The 13,943-nt window shown below is 52.3% G+C and overlaps 2 protein-coding genes across 6 annotated transcripts; both read left to right on the top strand.

Annotated features, from left to right (window-relative positions):
- The first annotated feature begins 1,158 nt into the window (after nt 1-1,158).
- On the top strand, nt 1,159-4,949 carry TTC36 (tetratricopeptide repeat domain 36). The gene is made up of 3 exons (XM_049612452.1): nt 1,159-1,332; nt 1,874-2,062; nt 4,639-4,949. Exons 1-3 carry the CDS (start codon nt 1,215-1,217, stop codon nt 4,899-4,901), a joined length of 570 nt encoding a protein of 189 aa, XP_049468409.1. The 5' UTR covers nt 1,159-1,214; the 3' UTR covers nt 4,902-4,949.
- Nucleotides 4,950-5,030: 81 nt separating this feature from the next.
- On the top strand, nt 5,031-9,746 carry TMEM25 (transmembrane protein 25). 5 transcript variants are annotated; one of them, XM_049612323.1, is made up of 8 exons: nt 5,031-5,156; nt 5,674-5,767; nt 6,059-6,370; nt 6,803-7,093; nt 7,299-7,430; nt 7,759-7,789; nt 7,946-8,046; nt 8,181-9,746. In XM_049612323.1, exons 2-8 carry the CDS (start codon nt 5,698-5,700, stop codon nt 8,369-8,371), a joined length of 1,128 nt encoding a protein of 375 aa, XP_049468280.1. In that variant the 5' UTR covers nt 5,031-5,156; nt 5,674-5,697; the 3' UTR covers nt 8,372-9,746. The 5 variants fall into 5 exon arrangements, with proteins under 5 accessions (XP_049468280.1, XP_049468271.1, XP_049468256.1 ...); XM_049612314.1 differs by having other exon boundaries at nt 5,596-5,767; XM_049612299.1 differs by lacking the exon at nt 5,031-5,156 and having other exon boundaries at nt 5,163-5,767; nt 8,181-8,267; nt 8,398-9,746.
- Nucleotides 9,747-13,943: the final 4,197 nt, after the last annotated feature.

Below are 13,943 nucleotides of genomic sequence, written 5' to 3'. Positions count from 1 at the left end.
TGTGCTTTCCTGGTATCTTGTTCCGAGGTACTCTAGTTCTGTCTTTCAACCAAGAAAATAGACTTGTGGTGTTTCTTTTATTGAACTTTTAACAGTCTCTTTAGTAAATACAGGTAGTTGAATAATTGTTTCAAAAGCTCAACAGATGACAAGCTTCTTTTCTAGAAATAAGACATTTCTTGACAACTTTATCATGTATAACAGATCTTTTGGTTTTTTTCCTTGTGTTCTTCCAAGCTTCTGGTTAGAGAAAAAGAAAAAAAAAAAAAAAAAAAAAAAAAGGAAAAAATGTCTAAAGTCCATCAGTGTTAACTCCCTGTGACAGGGATGAAGGAAAATACTTTAATAGTTCAAAAAATAATAATGCTGAAAGCTCTCTACGAAAGACTGAATGTAAAAGTAAAAAGTGTACATAGTTGTAAAAAAAAAAAAAAGGAGTTTTTAAACATGTTTATTTTCTATGCACTTTTTTTTATTTAAGTGATAGTTTAATTAATAAACATGTCAAGTTTATTGCTGCACACGATCAAACTTTCTTTTGGCTTTGGGTGGGGTGGAGGAACCGGAGCAGCTAGTGGCCTGGGACCTGACTGCAAAGTACCTTCCACAGTCCTTTCTTTTAAGGTGGAATCCTTGAATCTCTCTGCCTCGCCTTCCTCCGGGCACCGGGCCCCACTCCACACTGACCCTGAACGGTGTTTTCTTCCCTCCCTCATCAACGGTGTGTGTTCGGGACCTAATTAATCCTGGGTATGACGAGGGCATAAAGAGGACAAAGGAAGAGCTTTATCTCCTGCATAGCCCCTTTTCTTTTTTTTTTTTTTTTTTTTTTGTAAAGCCACGGGGCGATCAAGAGGGCTTCTAATGACTTCCTCCCAATCTATGAATGTAATAAAATGAAGGCATTTCAGGAAGCACCCCCTCTCACTCCACCTTAAGGCAGAAATTGGATTTATTTACTCTGTTCGTTCCCCCTAGGACCGGGGTAGGGAGTTAAGAAACATTTTTAAATATTTTGCCAAGCCAGAGTTGCTAACCCCAGGCCAAATGAGGTTGGGTTTACGTTACAGCCAAGGACTGCAAGACACTCCTCATGGGGGATGGACCTCAAACAGAACCTCTGCCCTCCAGATGAGCTGGCTGTGAGGCTCAGCCCCCTTCCCCCCTGCCTCCATCCTGAGTCACCTCGGAGTTGGGAGTGGGGCACCAGCACCATGGGGACTCCCAATGATCAGGCAGTGCTGCAGGCCATCTTCAACCCTGACACCCCATTCGGAGACCTTGTTGGGTTGGACGTGGGAGAGGAAGTGGAGAAGGAAGAAGGAGACGAAGGTGAGTTCGACTTTGGACGGCAGTGTTCCTCTGGTGGCAGAGGACGGTAGTCTCACAAGGCCCCTTGTTCCGTGACCCTTGAATGACGGTTGAGGTTGGAATCCGAGGTCTACTGATCGTTGGTGCACAGGTTGGGGGCTCGGCAAGAGTTTCTCCGCCAAAAGGAGAAAGCCAGGATTTGTCCTTCAGCCCTCACGCCTCTGACCTTCCCTCACCACTTAGTCCACCCCATAATCCAAGCTCAACTGTACTGGGGCCGCGGGGAGGTGCTAAACTTTCACATCTTTGTCATAACAGGGGCATTTCACTCCCCACAGGATGGAAGGGGTGGGGAGGGGCTCTGCTCAACGTTTCTGACCTCGACATGCACAGCCTCAGCAGGCATTCAGGGTTCCACACCGTTCCCAGCCAAGCCCTGAGCCAGTCCTACGTCCCAGCCAACCCCTCTGGCTCAGGTCCCGGCTTTCCAAAGCTCGAGCTGGCTTTTGCTTCTTGCTCCCAGCTGCACACCTGTCCCTTCCCTGTTCCCTTCCTGACACAGATGGAGTTTTCCCTCGAGCACAGTTGGAGCAATCCAAGGCCCTGGAGCTGCAAGGGGTGATGGCAGCGGAGGCTGGCGACCTCGGCACGGCCCTGGAGAGGTTTGGCCAAGCCATCAGCCTGCTGCCTGAGCGGGCCTCCGCCTACAACAACCGAGCCCAGGCCCGCCGACTCCAAGGAGACGTGGCAGGTGAGGGGAGATGTCCTGGAACTTCCACAGAAGGGACCCTGGGGTCCACAGACCAGAGATGGAGTGGTTGTGGGACTGGGGCCTGGAGGCTGGGACTGTTCTGGAACCTATGTTCTTACCTATAAGAGCTATCTCATGGGCCCTGCTAGTCTCTTGGGGGCTATTGGGAAGGTCAAAGAGATCGCATTCCATTCGTTTATGTAACAAACATTTAATGAGAGTCTACTGTTGTAGTGGTGGGCTAGGACAAAGAGGAGAGATAGACCACCCACAGGAACTACTCCTACTCCGTGCCGGGTGTCTGGCACTTTCCGTGTAACTTCACAACAACCCCCAAAGCTGTGTGCTATTGGCACCTCCCTTTTATAGAAGAAGAAGAAGACTGTGGCAGAATTGGGGTTTGAAGCAGGTGGTGGGTCTCCAAGGTCTGTGCTCTTAATGCCCCTGTGCTACTGCTTCTCAAGAAGCTCACGGTCCGAGGGGTGGGACAGACCCACAACCAAGAGACAAGCTGAGAAGGTTCAGCACAGGGTCTGCCCCCCACCCCTCACCCCCCACCCCCTGCCGCCAGGGGCGAGTTTGAAAGGGTGAAGAGGCTGCAGCTGGATGGAGGAGAGGAAGTGGGAGAAGGTACAGGCAGGTAGAGACCCAGAAGGCATGGAAAAGTACAGAGAACTTCAGAACTCCAGGCTGGCTGGAATGGGGAGTGGTGGGAGGGTGGAGTAGAGCCTGGAGAAGTAAACAGGGGCCTGATGGCAACGTTAGGCAGGTTGGACTGTGTCTTGAACACATGGGGAATCATTAAAAGGATTTTAACTGGGGAGTGACTGGATTGAACCTGCTGCCCTTGGGCAACTCTGACTGGAAGGGGGACAATGGGACAGAGAAGGCCGTGCTGGAGACCGGAGGGCAGACTGAAGGTGTAAACCACAGAAAACTGTCACGGTGGTTGAGGTGCTCCTGCAGCCAGGAACGCCAGCCTGAAGGGTTTTGAACATTCTGGGAACAGTGGGGGGAACCAAGGACCCCTTCTCCAGGCTTGGTTGCCTGGCTTTGGCAGGAGGGGGCTGAGTGGGGCTGTAAAAGCAGCTGAGGACAGTCTGTAGATAAAAAGCCCAGAGAGGAACAGAGGTGATGCTGCCTGGAAAAGGCTTTCCACTCCTCCAGACCGGCTCCTCCAAGGGAAACCCAGAAACGCTATGATCAGAGAGTTTCTGTGATCAGAGAGCTTCTTTTTTTTTTTTTTTTTAATTTTTTTTAATGTTTTATTTATTCTTGAGGGAGAGAGAGAGAGACAGAGCATGAGCGGGGACGGGGCACAGAGAGAGGGGGACACAGAATCCGAAGCAGGCTCCAGGCTCCGAGCTGTCAGCACAGAGCCCGACGCGGGGCTCGAACCCACGGACCGTGAGATCATGACCTGAGCCGAAGTCGGATGCTCAACCGACTGAGCCACCCAGGCGCCCCGATCAGAGAGCTTCTTAACCATCTGGGTGGCCTGGGCAGCCTAGCCCTCGCTGGGTTCTGGGATCAAAACACACAGAGACTGGACAGAGATCAGCCTCTCTGTAGGGTGATGCTGGAGCTTCTCAGGCGCCCTGACAGCTCTTTAGACTAGAGAGCATGAGTGACCTGGGCAGAGCCCAGAAAAACTGCAGCTGGGCCCTAAAATACCAACAGCTGCCTGAGTTTGAATTCAGAGTTTAATGCCCAATCCGAGTATTTCATGAGAAGGATAGACATGACAATGTGCGGGGCCAGCCCTGACTCCAAGACCTCCTTTAATGAAAATAGATAGAAAATAAGGAAGATCATGGAGACAAAGAATGAGGAAAGGCAGTCAGCAGGGAGAACAGGTGAGGGAGAAGCTGTTTTAAACATACGTTTTTTTAATGTGTATTTACTTTTTTTTAAATTTTTTTTAAACGTTTATTTATTTTTGAGACAGAGAGAGAGCATGAACGGGGAGGGTCAGAGAGAGGGAGACACAGAATCTGAAACAGGCTCCAGGCTCTGAGCTGTCAGCACAGAGCCCGACGCGGGGCTCGAACTCATGAACCATGAGATCATGACCTGAGCCCAAACCGGCTGCTTAACCTGCTGAAGCACCCAAGTGCCCCAGGAAAAAGTTGTTTTAAAGCATACACTGAATAAGGGGAGAGGAATGCCTTCAAAAGGAAAAGAAAGAGAAATGGATTTTATTATACTTGTAAGAAATGCTTGTCAGTACATGATACATTTTTTGGACTTTGAGATTCAGACTCAGCCACCTGGCACGTGGTAGATACTTAATGGCCTATGACTGGAAAAAACGGCCTGCTTCTGCTGGACAATGAGCCAGATTCATGACCATAGTGACCATTCAAAATCGTCCCAGCACCCTTCACGTTTTGGTGTATTCGATGGTGAAAGGTGATAGGGACCACAGTCTCAGCTCTGTCACTAAACTGGCTGTGCGGCCCGGGGGCAAGTGTGGCCAACTCCTCCAGTGTGCACGTGTGACGAGGAGCAAGGGCAGGCGGGTGTTGGGTGGCCCTGCCCCGGGGCCTCGGTTCTGACCGCCTTCCGTCCCGCAGGCGCCCTGGAGGACCTGGAACGCGCTGTGGCGCTGAGCGGCGGCCGGGGTCGCGCCGCCCGCCAGGGCTTCGTGCAGCGCGGGCTCCTGGCGCGGCTGCAGGGCCGGGACGACGACGCCCGCAGGGACTTCGAGCGGGCGGCGCGGCTGGGCAGCCCGTTCGCGCGGCGCCAGCTGGTGCTGCTCAACCCCTACGCCGCGCTGTGCAACCGCATGCTGGCCGACATGATGCGGCAGCTGCGCGCGCCCCGCAACGGCCGCTGAGACGACCCAATAAAGCTGCCGGCTCTCTCCCACTCGCGTCCGTGTCTGCGTCCAGCCGCCGGCCCCGCAGCGGCAGGGCACTTCGTGGTCGGCCGGGGTCCGGGGAGCTGGGCGGGGCGGGGCGGGAAGGAGAGGGGGCGGGTGGGCGTGCTCGGGCGTTGATTGGCCCCGCCTGGCCCCGCCCGGCCCCGCCGCGGACTGCAGCGCCCCGCAGACCGGAGCAGTAGCTCGGAAGGAGCGTGGGGAGGGCGCCAGGTGAGCCGCCTGGGGCGGCGGGGCGGAGCTGTCGTGGGACCCCCGCCGCCCGGACCTCCGCCGTGCCGGCCCGCTTCCGCCTGGTCCCCGGAGGGTGGTAGAGGGGGCGTGGGGGCACGGAAGGGAGGGTAAAGGGGAGTGGGAGAGAGGGGTCCGGAGGACGGTCCCCTTGGGGGAGGGGCACTGCGCCGCGTGTCCGCCTGTGCGCGTGCGCGCGAGCCGCCCAGTGCGGGCTGCGCGGTGGCGCGCGGTTTCTGCGTCCGCGAGCCGGCGCTTGATGGTGCCTTGGGGGCGGCGCCGGGTTCTGAGCCCGCAAGGTGGGTTGGTAGCCACTGGGTCGGCTCCGGCCTTGGCGCTGGGCTGTTCGCGTCCTCGTCTTCGCCGCTGCGGGTCAGGCTCTATTTGTGTGTTGGTGCACGGTTTATTTTTGTTTCTGGAGAGTAAATTCCCGGAGGAATTACCGAGCCTGCGTGCGGTCACCTGGCTAACGTCGAGGCCCGCCCCCTTCTCTCGGCAGCCTGGGGCCCAGGCCCGAGCCACCATGGCGCTGCCCCCAGGCCCAGCTGCCCTCCCGCATACACTGCTGCTCCTGCCAGCCCTTCTGAGCTCAGGTACACACCCCCGTTTACCCCTTGGCCGAGGACTTCTGGGGGCAACCCCCCTCTTTCCCCTCTTTGTCTGCACTTTGGGTTTGGGAACCCGCTTCAGGCCACGGGGACCAGAGCTGGCTTCCCCTCACCCACCTCCCCAGGGTCCAGCCAATTCCTGGTGAGCGAACCTAACCAAGTGCACTGGCCCCTGGTCCTCTGCCCCTCTGTAAGCGGATGTCGTGCTGGTCACAGGCCAGTACCCCAGTGCCGACCTTCTCCCAGCTCTCCCCACAACTCCCTGCTGTGTTCCAGGTTGGGGGGAATTGGCACCACAGATTGATGGTCAGACCTGGGCCGAGCGGGCACTTCGAGAAAACGAACGCCACGCCTTCACCTGCCGGGTGGCAGGGGGGCCTGGGACCCCCCGACTGGCCTGGTACCTGGATGGACAACTGCAGGAGGCCAGCACCTCAAGACTGCTGAGCGTGGGCGGAGAGGCCTTCTCTGGAGGCACCAGCACCTTCACTGTTACTGCCCAGAGGGCCCAGCATGAGCTCAACTGCTCCTTGCAGGACCCGGGCAGTGGCCGGTCAGCCAATGCCTCGGTCATCCTCAATGTGCAATGTGAGTGCCTCTGAGATGGGCAAGGAGAGAGGTTCTCTGCCCTGGGACCCCCAACAGCCACCAGGCAGGTGGTCTGATAGAGCATTTAACACACACGTACTTTGCAGATATGAACTCACATCATCCTCAGGGTAATCCTATGAGGTGATTGTTACTGTTATCCCCGTTTCACAAGTGAGAAAACTGAGCCACAGATTGGTTAAGTCCTACGGCTCATAAGCAGAGCCAGGATTCGAATGCAGGCAGCTTGGTTCTTGTGTTTCTACTGCTGGTCACTATGACGTGCTGCCTCTCAGGGAGACCCAACCATCCTGTTTCCCAGAGCCTTTTAAAGGAGAGGTCGAGGCCCCCGGCTCGCTCCTGGGTTTGGGAAGAGTGGGCAAGGAGTACGAGAGGTGTGGTGAGAATATGTTGGCTTCTGCTTTGTACCAGTTAAACCAGAGATTGCCCAGGTTGGGGCCAAGTACCAGGAAGCTCAGGGCCCAGGCCTCCTGGTTGTCCTTTTTGCCCTGGTGCGTGCCAACCCACCTGCCAACGTGACCTGGATCGACCAGGATGGGCCGGTGACTGTCAACGCCTCTGACTTCCTGGTGCTGGATGCCCAGAGCTACCCTTGGCTCACTAACCACACAGTGCAGCTGCAGCTCCGCAGCCTGGCGCACAACCTGTCCGTGGTGGCCGCCAACGACGTGGGTGTCACCAGCGCCTCGCTTCCGGCCCCGGGTGAGCACTGCCAGCGACTGGCCCGGCAAAGCCTCAGGTGGGTGCAGGATCACGGTACATAAATGGGACGACTAGTTGCCCTTCGGGTGAGTCTCGTGAACGAGCTGTGCCGCCCACCTTGGGCAAGGAGCACTGAGTGGCACCTGTAGCGTCTCAGAGTTGGGGACCCCGCCCACTTAGAACCTAACCAGAGGACAACTTGCAGGGCTCCTGGCCACCCGAGTGGAAGTGCCGCTGCTGGGCATCGTTGTGGCGGGAGGGCTTGCCCTGGGCACGCTGGTGGGGTTCAGCACCTTGGTGGCCTGCCTGGTCTGCAGGAAAGAGAAGAAGACCAAAGGTAGGTCCAGAGCCAGGAGGGGGAGGGGGCTGGGCAGAGAGAAGATGGCTGAGGGGCAGGGAGAAGGAGGAGCAGCGAGGGCAGCATGTGGGGCTAGGCAGAGCAAGTCCTCTCTGACGAGCGGCAGAAAGGGTCTCCCTGGGCATGGCCATGTGTAAAACCAGATGCAACTCAGGGCTGAGCACTGGGAACCCAGTCTGTCCCAGAGGCTGGGCATTGGCGAGATCCTTGCCTGGGGGTCCTGGGGGTCCTGGGTCTGAAAGGGCATCGGGGAAGAGCCCAGAGTGAGTAGGCACCCTGAGAAAGTGTGTGGTTTCTTTCTCCCCAGGCCCCTCCCGGCGCCCATCTCTGATCTCTAGGTAACTCTTCCTGGGGCTGGCTGGCTGAGCTGAACTGAGATGCGGCACGGGGACGGTTGGAAACCCGGGGTTCTCCCTAGTTCTGGAATGGGCCCCCAAGCAGGAATCTGCGCCTGCTGGAGCTAGGGCATACCCCGGGCTCTGTCCACCCTGTAGTGACTCCAACAACTTAAAACTCAACAACGTGCGCCTGCCACGGGAGAACATGTCCCTCCCGTCCAACCTTCAGCTCAACGACCTCACTCCGGATTCCAGAGGTACACCCTTTGTCTGTCCCCGCTTTATCTTCAGAGGTGCTTCGGAGGAAAAGAGAGACCGTGGTACTAGGAGGGGCTAGGCCTTGTCAGGCACACTCCTCATCGTGGGCACCACCCCGTTTGTCACCCAACAGAGAAACCAGCAGACCGGCAGATGGCTCAGAGCAGCAGCCGGCCGGAGCTGCTGGACCCGGAGCCTGGTGGCCTCCTTACCAGCCGAGGTACAGGGGCATGGGCCCACGGCCCCCCTCCTCTCCTCCCCAGCCCTTGTGCTTATGCCAGAGGCCTCTGGGTCTCCAAGCTTCCAGGCAGTGAGGCTTACTGAGACTCACGGCATCTTTGACCTTGCAGGTTTCATCCGGCTCCCAATGCTGGGCTATATCTATCGAGTGTCCAGTGTGAGCAGTGATGAGATCTGGCTCTGAGCCGGGCGAAATTGGGGGCGGGGGTGCCCTCTTGGCTCCTGGGCCCCCTCCTCCTCCTCCTCCAAGGCAGCCTCTGCCTGGCTCTGTGGCCAGGTCGTGCCACTACCACTTTTGCTCGCCCTTCTGGCTAGGGTGCCCTCTGTCATCCACGTGACACCTTTCACTGGGATCTGGCCCTCAGGGCACAGATCTCCTTGGCAGAGCCACCAGCTGGACCTTAGCCCCTTGTTCTAACTCAGGTTGGGGGCTTTCACTGATGCTTGTGCGCAGGCGGGTGGAGCTCTTATCCAGGTGTGTTGGCAGGTCATCCAGCATCTGACTGTGGCATGCGCCTGCCGAGTGTGGTCTGGGCCTGCCCTGTGTCACACGCCAGTACCCTTAGCGCTTTGTACGGCTGGCATGGGGGCATGCCCGGGTGGGGGAGAGGGAGGGCCCAGCATGTCTTCAGTTTCCTTCCCCTGCTATGCAGCTTTGTTCCCTCAGGGAAAATTTAGGACCCGGAGAGCTATCGGGAACCAAACTGCCCTTTGCACAGGAACCAACCCCTGGCCCAAAGGGAAGGGCCAAGCACGATCCAGTCCCTTTTGCCGCATACCTCTCTGCCCTTCTCTGTGCCTCCTCTTGGGCATCATAGGTTATACGTTGGACCTTCTCCCATTTCTTCACTGGGCACTAAACTTCTTCCTTGACCTGGCCCCCAGTGGTGCCAGTGCCTGGTATTAGCACAAGTCAGGAGGAGAAGAGGGAGATGGGAAGTCTAGGGGCACCCAAGACCGCATGTAGCTATGCATCACCTTCTTACTATGTTAGCACTTTAAGCACATCCCCTGGGGAGGGGGTAAGTGAGGGCCTCTGGGCCCTCTCCTTGGCTTCCCTAAGTCTGGCCTTCGTGTGAATCACTGTGAGCGCCCTGAGCCCTCGGGGTTGACAGTTTCCCTCTTGGCATGTCTCCCCACCATGGGACCCCATGACCATTCCCTAACTGCCTCATCGGCAGGAAGCCGCTCTTCCTGTCCATCCTCTTCTTCAGGGGATGGTCATAGTGGCACATTGTTTGACAGAGCTAGAAGCTTTAGGGGAACATGGAGAAAGAGGGGACCACACACCACAGAACAATCTAAGAACTCTTTGGAAAGCAACATGGAAATGATTGCAAATTAATACAGTGCAGAGTATATTTTTCCCTTGTTGAAACCTTGTTTTGTAATTTTTCTCATGTTCCTGCCTAGGACAGTGCTGAGCACATGGTAAATTTAATAAACTTGACTCAACGAATGCGACGTGTCTGTTCATTTCTTCGTAGATGGTGTTAAAACGAAACCTTTAAATCACACATTAAGTAGGGGAAACACCTGTGTATCCACTATTCAAGTCTGTTAAATTTTATCACTCTACGTTGTTTGCCTCAGATCTTTTATTTTTAAAAATAACGTTACTTCTTTAATTACGCTGTTCTCAGCGGCGAGGCTCGTGTTTTCTATCTTGGGAGTCCTGGCGCAGGGACTGCAGCTCTCCAGCCACTGAGTCTCGCTTGCCAGACTCTCCATCTCTCAGGAGTGTGGCTAAGCCATGCTAGCCCTTTTGTCCTGACTAGAGGTACGGAAGGCTCAGACTAGGCTTTGATTTCCCGAATTTGTTTCTGGAGGATCATAAGGGAGAAAAAAAGACTAGAAATGGGATGAAGTTTTTGAGGGCAGATTTATATCCTATTTTCTTGAACAAAGATGGGCTTGGCTTGCATAGCTCTGAATTTTCCGGCTACCTCCCTCCCTTCTCTCTTGTTCTGTAGGGTATTTTCCTTCATGGGAGGGACTAAGGCTGCCCCAGCCTCCCCAGAGGAATTTTTGAGAGAGAGAGAGAGAGAGAGAGAGAGAGAGAGAGAGAGAATCCCAAGCAGGCCTGATGCAGGACTCGAACTCATGAACAGTGAGATCACGACCTGAGCCGAAATCAAGAGTCAGATGCTTAACCAACTGAGCCACCCAGGTGTCCCCAGCCTCTGCTGGTTTTGTATGCAAGCTGCTTGGGCCTAGAAATTCTAAAGGCCAGGGTGCCTTGCTATCAATTCTGTTGACTGTCCTCTGCCGTTTCCTTTGGGAGGTCCCGGAGCCCTTTCCATGGTGGTTCTTTGGCAAGGCTACAAGCCCTGTGCATCCCCTCGGTTGCCCTCATGGTCTTACCTCGTCAGAAAAGTGGGTTCTTCGTGGCAAATCCATCCTTGCAAGTATTTGTGATGCGGTGGACTTTGAAACTAGTGTTCCAGTTCTCTAGACGTATCCCTAGCGTCCGAGATTCCTTGTTCCTTCGTTGAGTCCCAGACCCCTTGGAGAATTTGATGAGACTCTTTTCTGAGAAAATGCAGATGAAAAAGCCTGCTCATTATGTAAGTCAAAGCCCATCAGATGGCAACTTGGGTGAACCTTGCAAACATGCTGAACAAAGAAGCTAAGCCCAAAGGCCACGTGTGACTCCTTTCATATGAAATGCCCAGGATGGGCAGAGACGGAACAGGCTAGTGGTTGCCAGAGACTGGAGGGAGGGAAGGATGGGGAATAGTTGTTGATGAATAGGGGTTTCTTTTTGGGGTGATGAAAATGTCCTGGAATTAGTGGTGACTGATGCACAACTTTGTGAATAGGCCAACACTGAACTATATGCTTTACAGGGGTGAACTTTATGGAATGCAGATTATATCTCAATAAAGCTGTATTTTTTTTTTTTCTAAGTAAACTCTACCCCCAATGTGGGGCTCGAACTCACGACCCTGACATCAAGAGTTGAATGCTCCATGGACTGAGCCATCCAGGCACCCCAATAAAGCTATAGTTTTATTTATTAAAAAAAATTTTTTTTTACATTTATTTATTTTTGACAGATACAGAGCACAAGTGGGGGAGGGGCAGAGAGAGAAGGAGACATAGAATCTGAAGCAGGCTTCAGACTCTGACCTGTCAGCACAGAGCCCAACGTGGGGCTCGAACCCACAAACCGTGAGATCATGACCTGAGCTGAGGTTGGACACCCAACTGACTGAGCCACCCAGGTGCCCCTAAAGCTGTAGTTTTAAAATTTTTTTTTTTAATGTTTATTTATTTTTGAGACAGAGAGAGACAGAGCATGAACAGGGGAGTGGCAGAGAGAGAGGGAGACACAGAATCTGAAACAGGCTCCAGGCTCTGAGCTGTCAGCACAGAGCCCGACGCGGGGCTCGAACTCACGGACCTTGAGATCATGACCTGAGCCAAAGTCGGACGCTTAACCGACCAAGCCACCCAGGCGCCCCAAGCTGTAGTTTTAAAGATCATCAAATGGTAATTTGATTTGTACATTTATACATTTATACATGTACAAATGTACATTTGTACATTTCACTATATATAAATTTCACCTGACAACCATAAGTAAATATTGAACTCCAGTTAATTATATGCATGATAAAGTGTTTAGGATGAAGTGTATTGATATCTGTAACTTCCTTTGAGATGTATCAAGAAACAAGATGGACTGATGAATGGATAGAGGGATGGGTATCTGAGAAAACAAATTTAGCCAAAGGTTAGTTGTAGGATTTGGGTAGTAGATATATACATATAATTCTTCCAAAATTCTTTTATAATTTTTTATAATAAAATATTGGGAGGGGATTCCTGATCTAGTTCCTTCTCTGATATTTCTCAGATCTTTTTTTACCTAAGGATCATGAAGTTTTCAAGCACTACATATGTCCCTGACATGACAGTTGTCTCTTTCCTGGGAAGTTTTTAATATAGCTCAGTCACCTAATCTTTGATCTGTTTTTTTTTATTTTAATTTTTTTTAATGTTTATTTATTTCTGAGATAGAGAGCATGAGTGGGTTAGGGCAGAGAGAGACAGAGACACTGAATCTGAAACAGGCTCCAGGCTCTGAGCCATCAGCACAGAGCCCGATGCGGGGCTCGAACTCACAAACCGTGAGATCATGACCTGAGCCGAAGTCGGTCACTCAACCAACTGAGCCACCCAGGCACCCCTACCTAATCTTTGATCTTTACCCTCCAACAATAGGCATGTTGTTTGTTACCTTGACCTTGAATGTACAGCAGTCCAACATTTGGGGAGGCATAGCTCAGGTTGCATTCTCTCACCTGGACTTTGTTTTACTGAATTCCTCCCGACACAATAGCTGTTTGATGAGGACTTGTAAAAATTAATGCTCAACTTTGTGCATTGCTGGTGGGTGGGTAAAATGGTGCAGCCACCGTGGAAGACAGTATGGCAGTTCCTCAAAAAGTTAAACCAGCAATCCTATTTCTGGGTTTATTCCCAAAAGAAATGAAAGCAGGGACTCAAACATTTACATACCAGTTTTAACAGCATCGTTTGCAATCGCCGATATTGGGAACACCTCAAATGTCCCTTAGCAGATGAATGGGTAAAGAAAATGTGACCTATACCCAATGGAATATTATTCAGCCTTTTAAAAAGGAAGGGAATTTTGATACATGCTACAAGGTGGATGAACCTTGAAAACATTATGCTAAGTGAAATGAACCAGATGCAATAAGACACATTTTGTATGATTCCACTTAAGTGGTACCTAACATAGGCAAATCCATAGAAACCAGAAATAGAGAAGGTACCAGGGGCTGTGGGGAAGGGGAGGTGGCAGTTACTGTTTAATGGGAACAAAGTTTCAATTTGAGATGATGGAAAAGTTCTAAAGCTAGATGGGGGTGATGGTGGTACAACACTGTGAATGTACTTAAATGCCACTGAGTTGTATACTTAAAACTGGTTACAATGACAAGTTTCATGTGATGTGTATTTTACTTTTTAGAAAATTTTATTCCATTTATTTAAACTCAAAAACAGAAGTTCACTCATTTCTCTCATCCCCCATTGCCTCTTGGAACCAGCAATCTGTTCTCCTTTGATTTTAAAATTTTGATTACTGATTCAATCTCCTTCCTAGCTACAGGTCTCTCAGACTTTCTACTTTGTCAGTCTTGGTAGGTTTTATGTTTCTAGAAATGTGTTCACCTCATTAGGTTAACCAATTTGTTGTTGTTGGTTTTCACCTCCCAGAGCAAGTCATATGGTCCAACTCCAAATCAAAAGATAAGGAACCATCCTGTGCTTATCATGAAGCCATGGTAAGAGGGGGCTGCATGCTATAGGTGAGTGAAGAATTATTACCAGTAATTTAATCTGTTCAACCCTTTTATTGCCTAGAAGGCCCTACATGATCTGATCCTAGGTACTTTTTTTAAGTTTATTTCTTTTGAGAGAGAGAGAATCCCAAGCAGGTTCCACACTGTCCGTGTGAAGCCTGAGTGGGGCTCAAACCCACGAACCATGAGATCATGACCTGAGCTGACATCAAGAGTTGGACGCTTAAACCGACTGAGCCACCCAGGCACCGTGCTTTTTTTTTTTTTTTTTTTTTAAGTAAACTCTACCCCAACATGGGGCTTGAATTCGTGACCCCAGA

Source organism: Panthera uncia, chromosome D1 (assembly GCF_023721935.1).
Source record: "Panthera uncia isolate 11264 chromosome D1, Puncia_PCG_1.0, whole genome shotgun sequence".
In the NCBI taxonomy this organism is placed as follows: domain Eukaryota; kingdom Metazoa; phylum Chordata; class Mammalia; order Carnivora; family Felidae; genus Panthera; species Panthera uncia.
Note: the sequence above shows the minus strand (reverse complement) of the source record. Positions and strands in the feature narration are given on the sequence as shown.

What these genes read in the sequence shown, in the direction of transcription:
- TTC36 (XM_049612452.1), top strand. Translation starts at nt 1,215, where the DNA reads ATGGGGACTCCCAATGATCAGGCAGTGCTGCAGGCCATCTTCAACCCT. An exon ending in GAAGGAAGAAGGAGACGAAG is followed by an intron (nt 1,333 to 1,873) that starts GTGAGTTCGACT and finishes TTCCTGACACAG; the next exon opens with ATGGAGTTTTCCCTCGAGCA. An exon ending in ACTCCAAGGAGACGTGGCAG is followed by an intron (nt 2,063 to 4,638) that starts GTGAGGGGAGAT and finishes TCCGTCCCGCAG; the next exon opens with GCGCCCTGGAGGACCTGGAA.
- TMEM25 (XM_049612290.1), top strand. Translation starts at nt 5,434, where the DNA reads ATGGTGCCTTGGGGGCGGCGCCGGGTTCTGAGCCCGCAAGGTGGGTTG. An exon ending in CGCCTCGCTTCCGGCCCCGG is followed by an intron (nt 7,094 to 7,298) that starts GTGAGCACTGCC and finishes GACAACTTGCAG; the next exon opens with GGCTCCTGGCCACCCGAGTG. An exon ending in CCTCACTCCGGATTCCAGAG is followed by an intron (nt 8,047 to 8,180) that starts GTACACCCTTTG and finishes GTCACCCAACAG; the next exon opens with AGAAACCAGCAGACCGGCAG.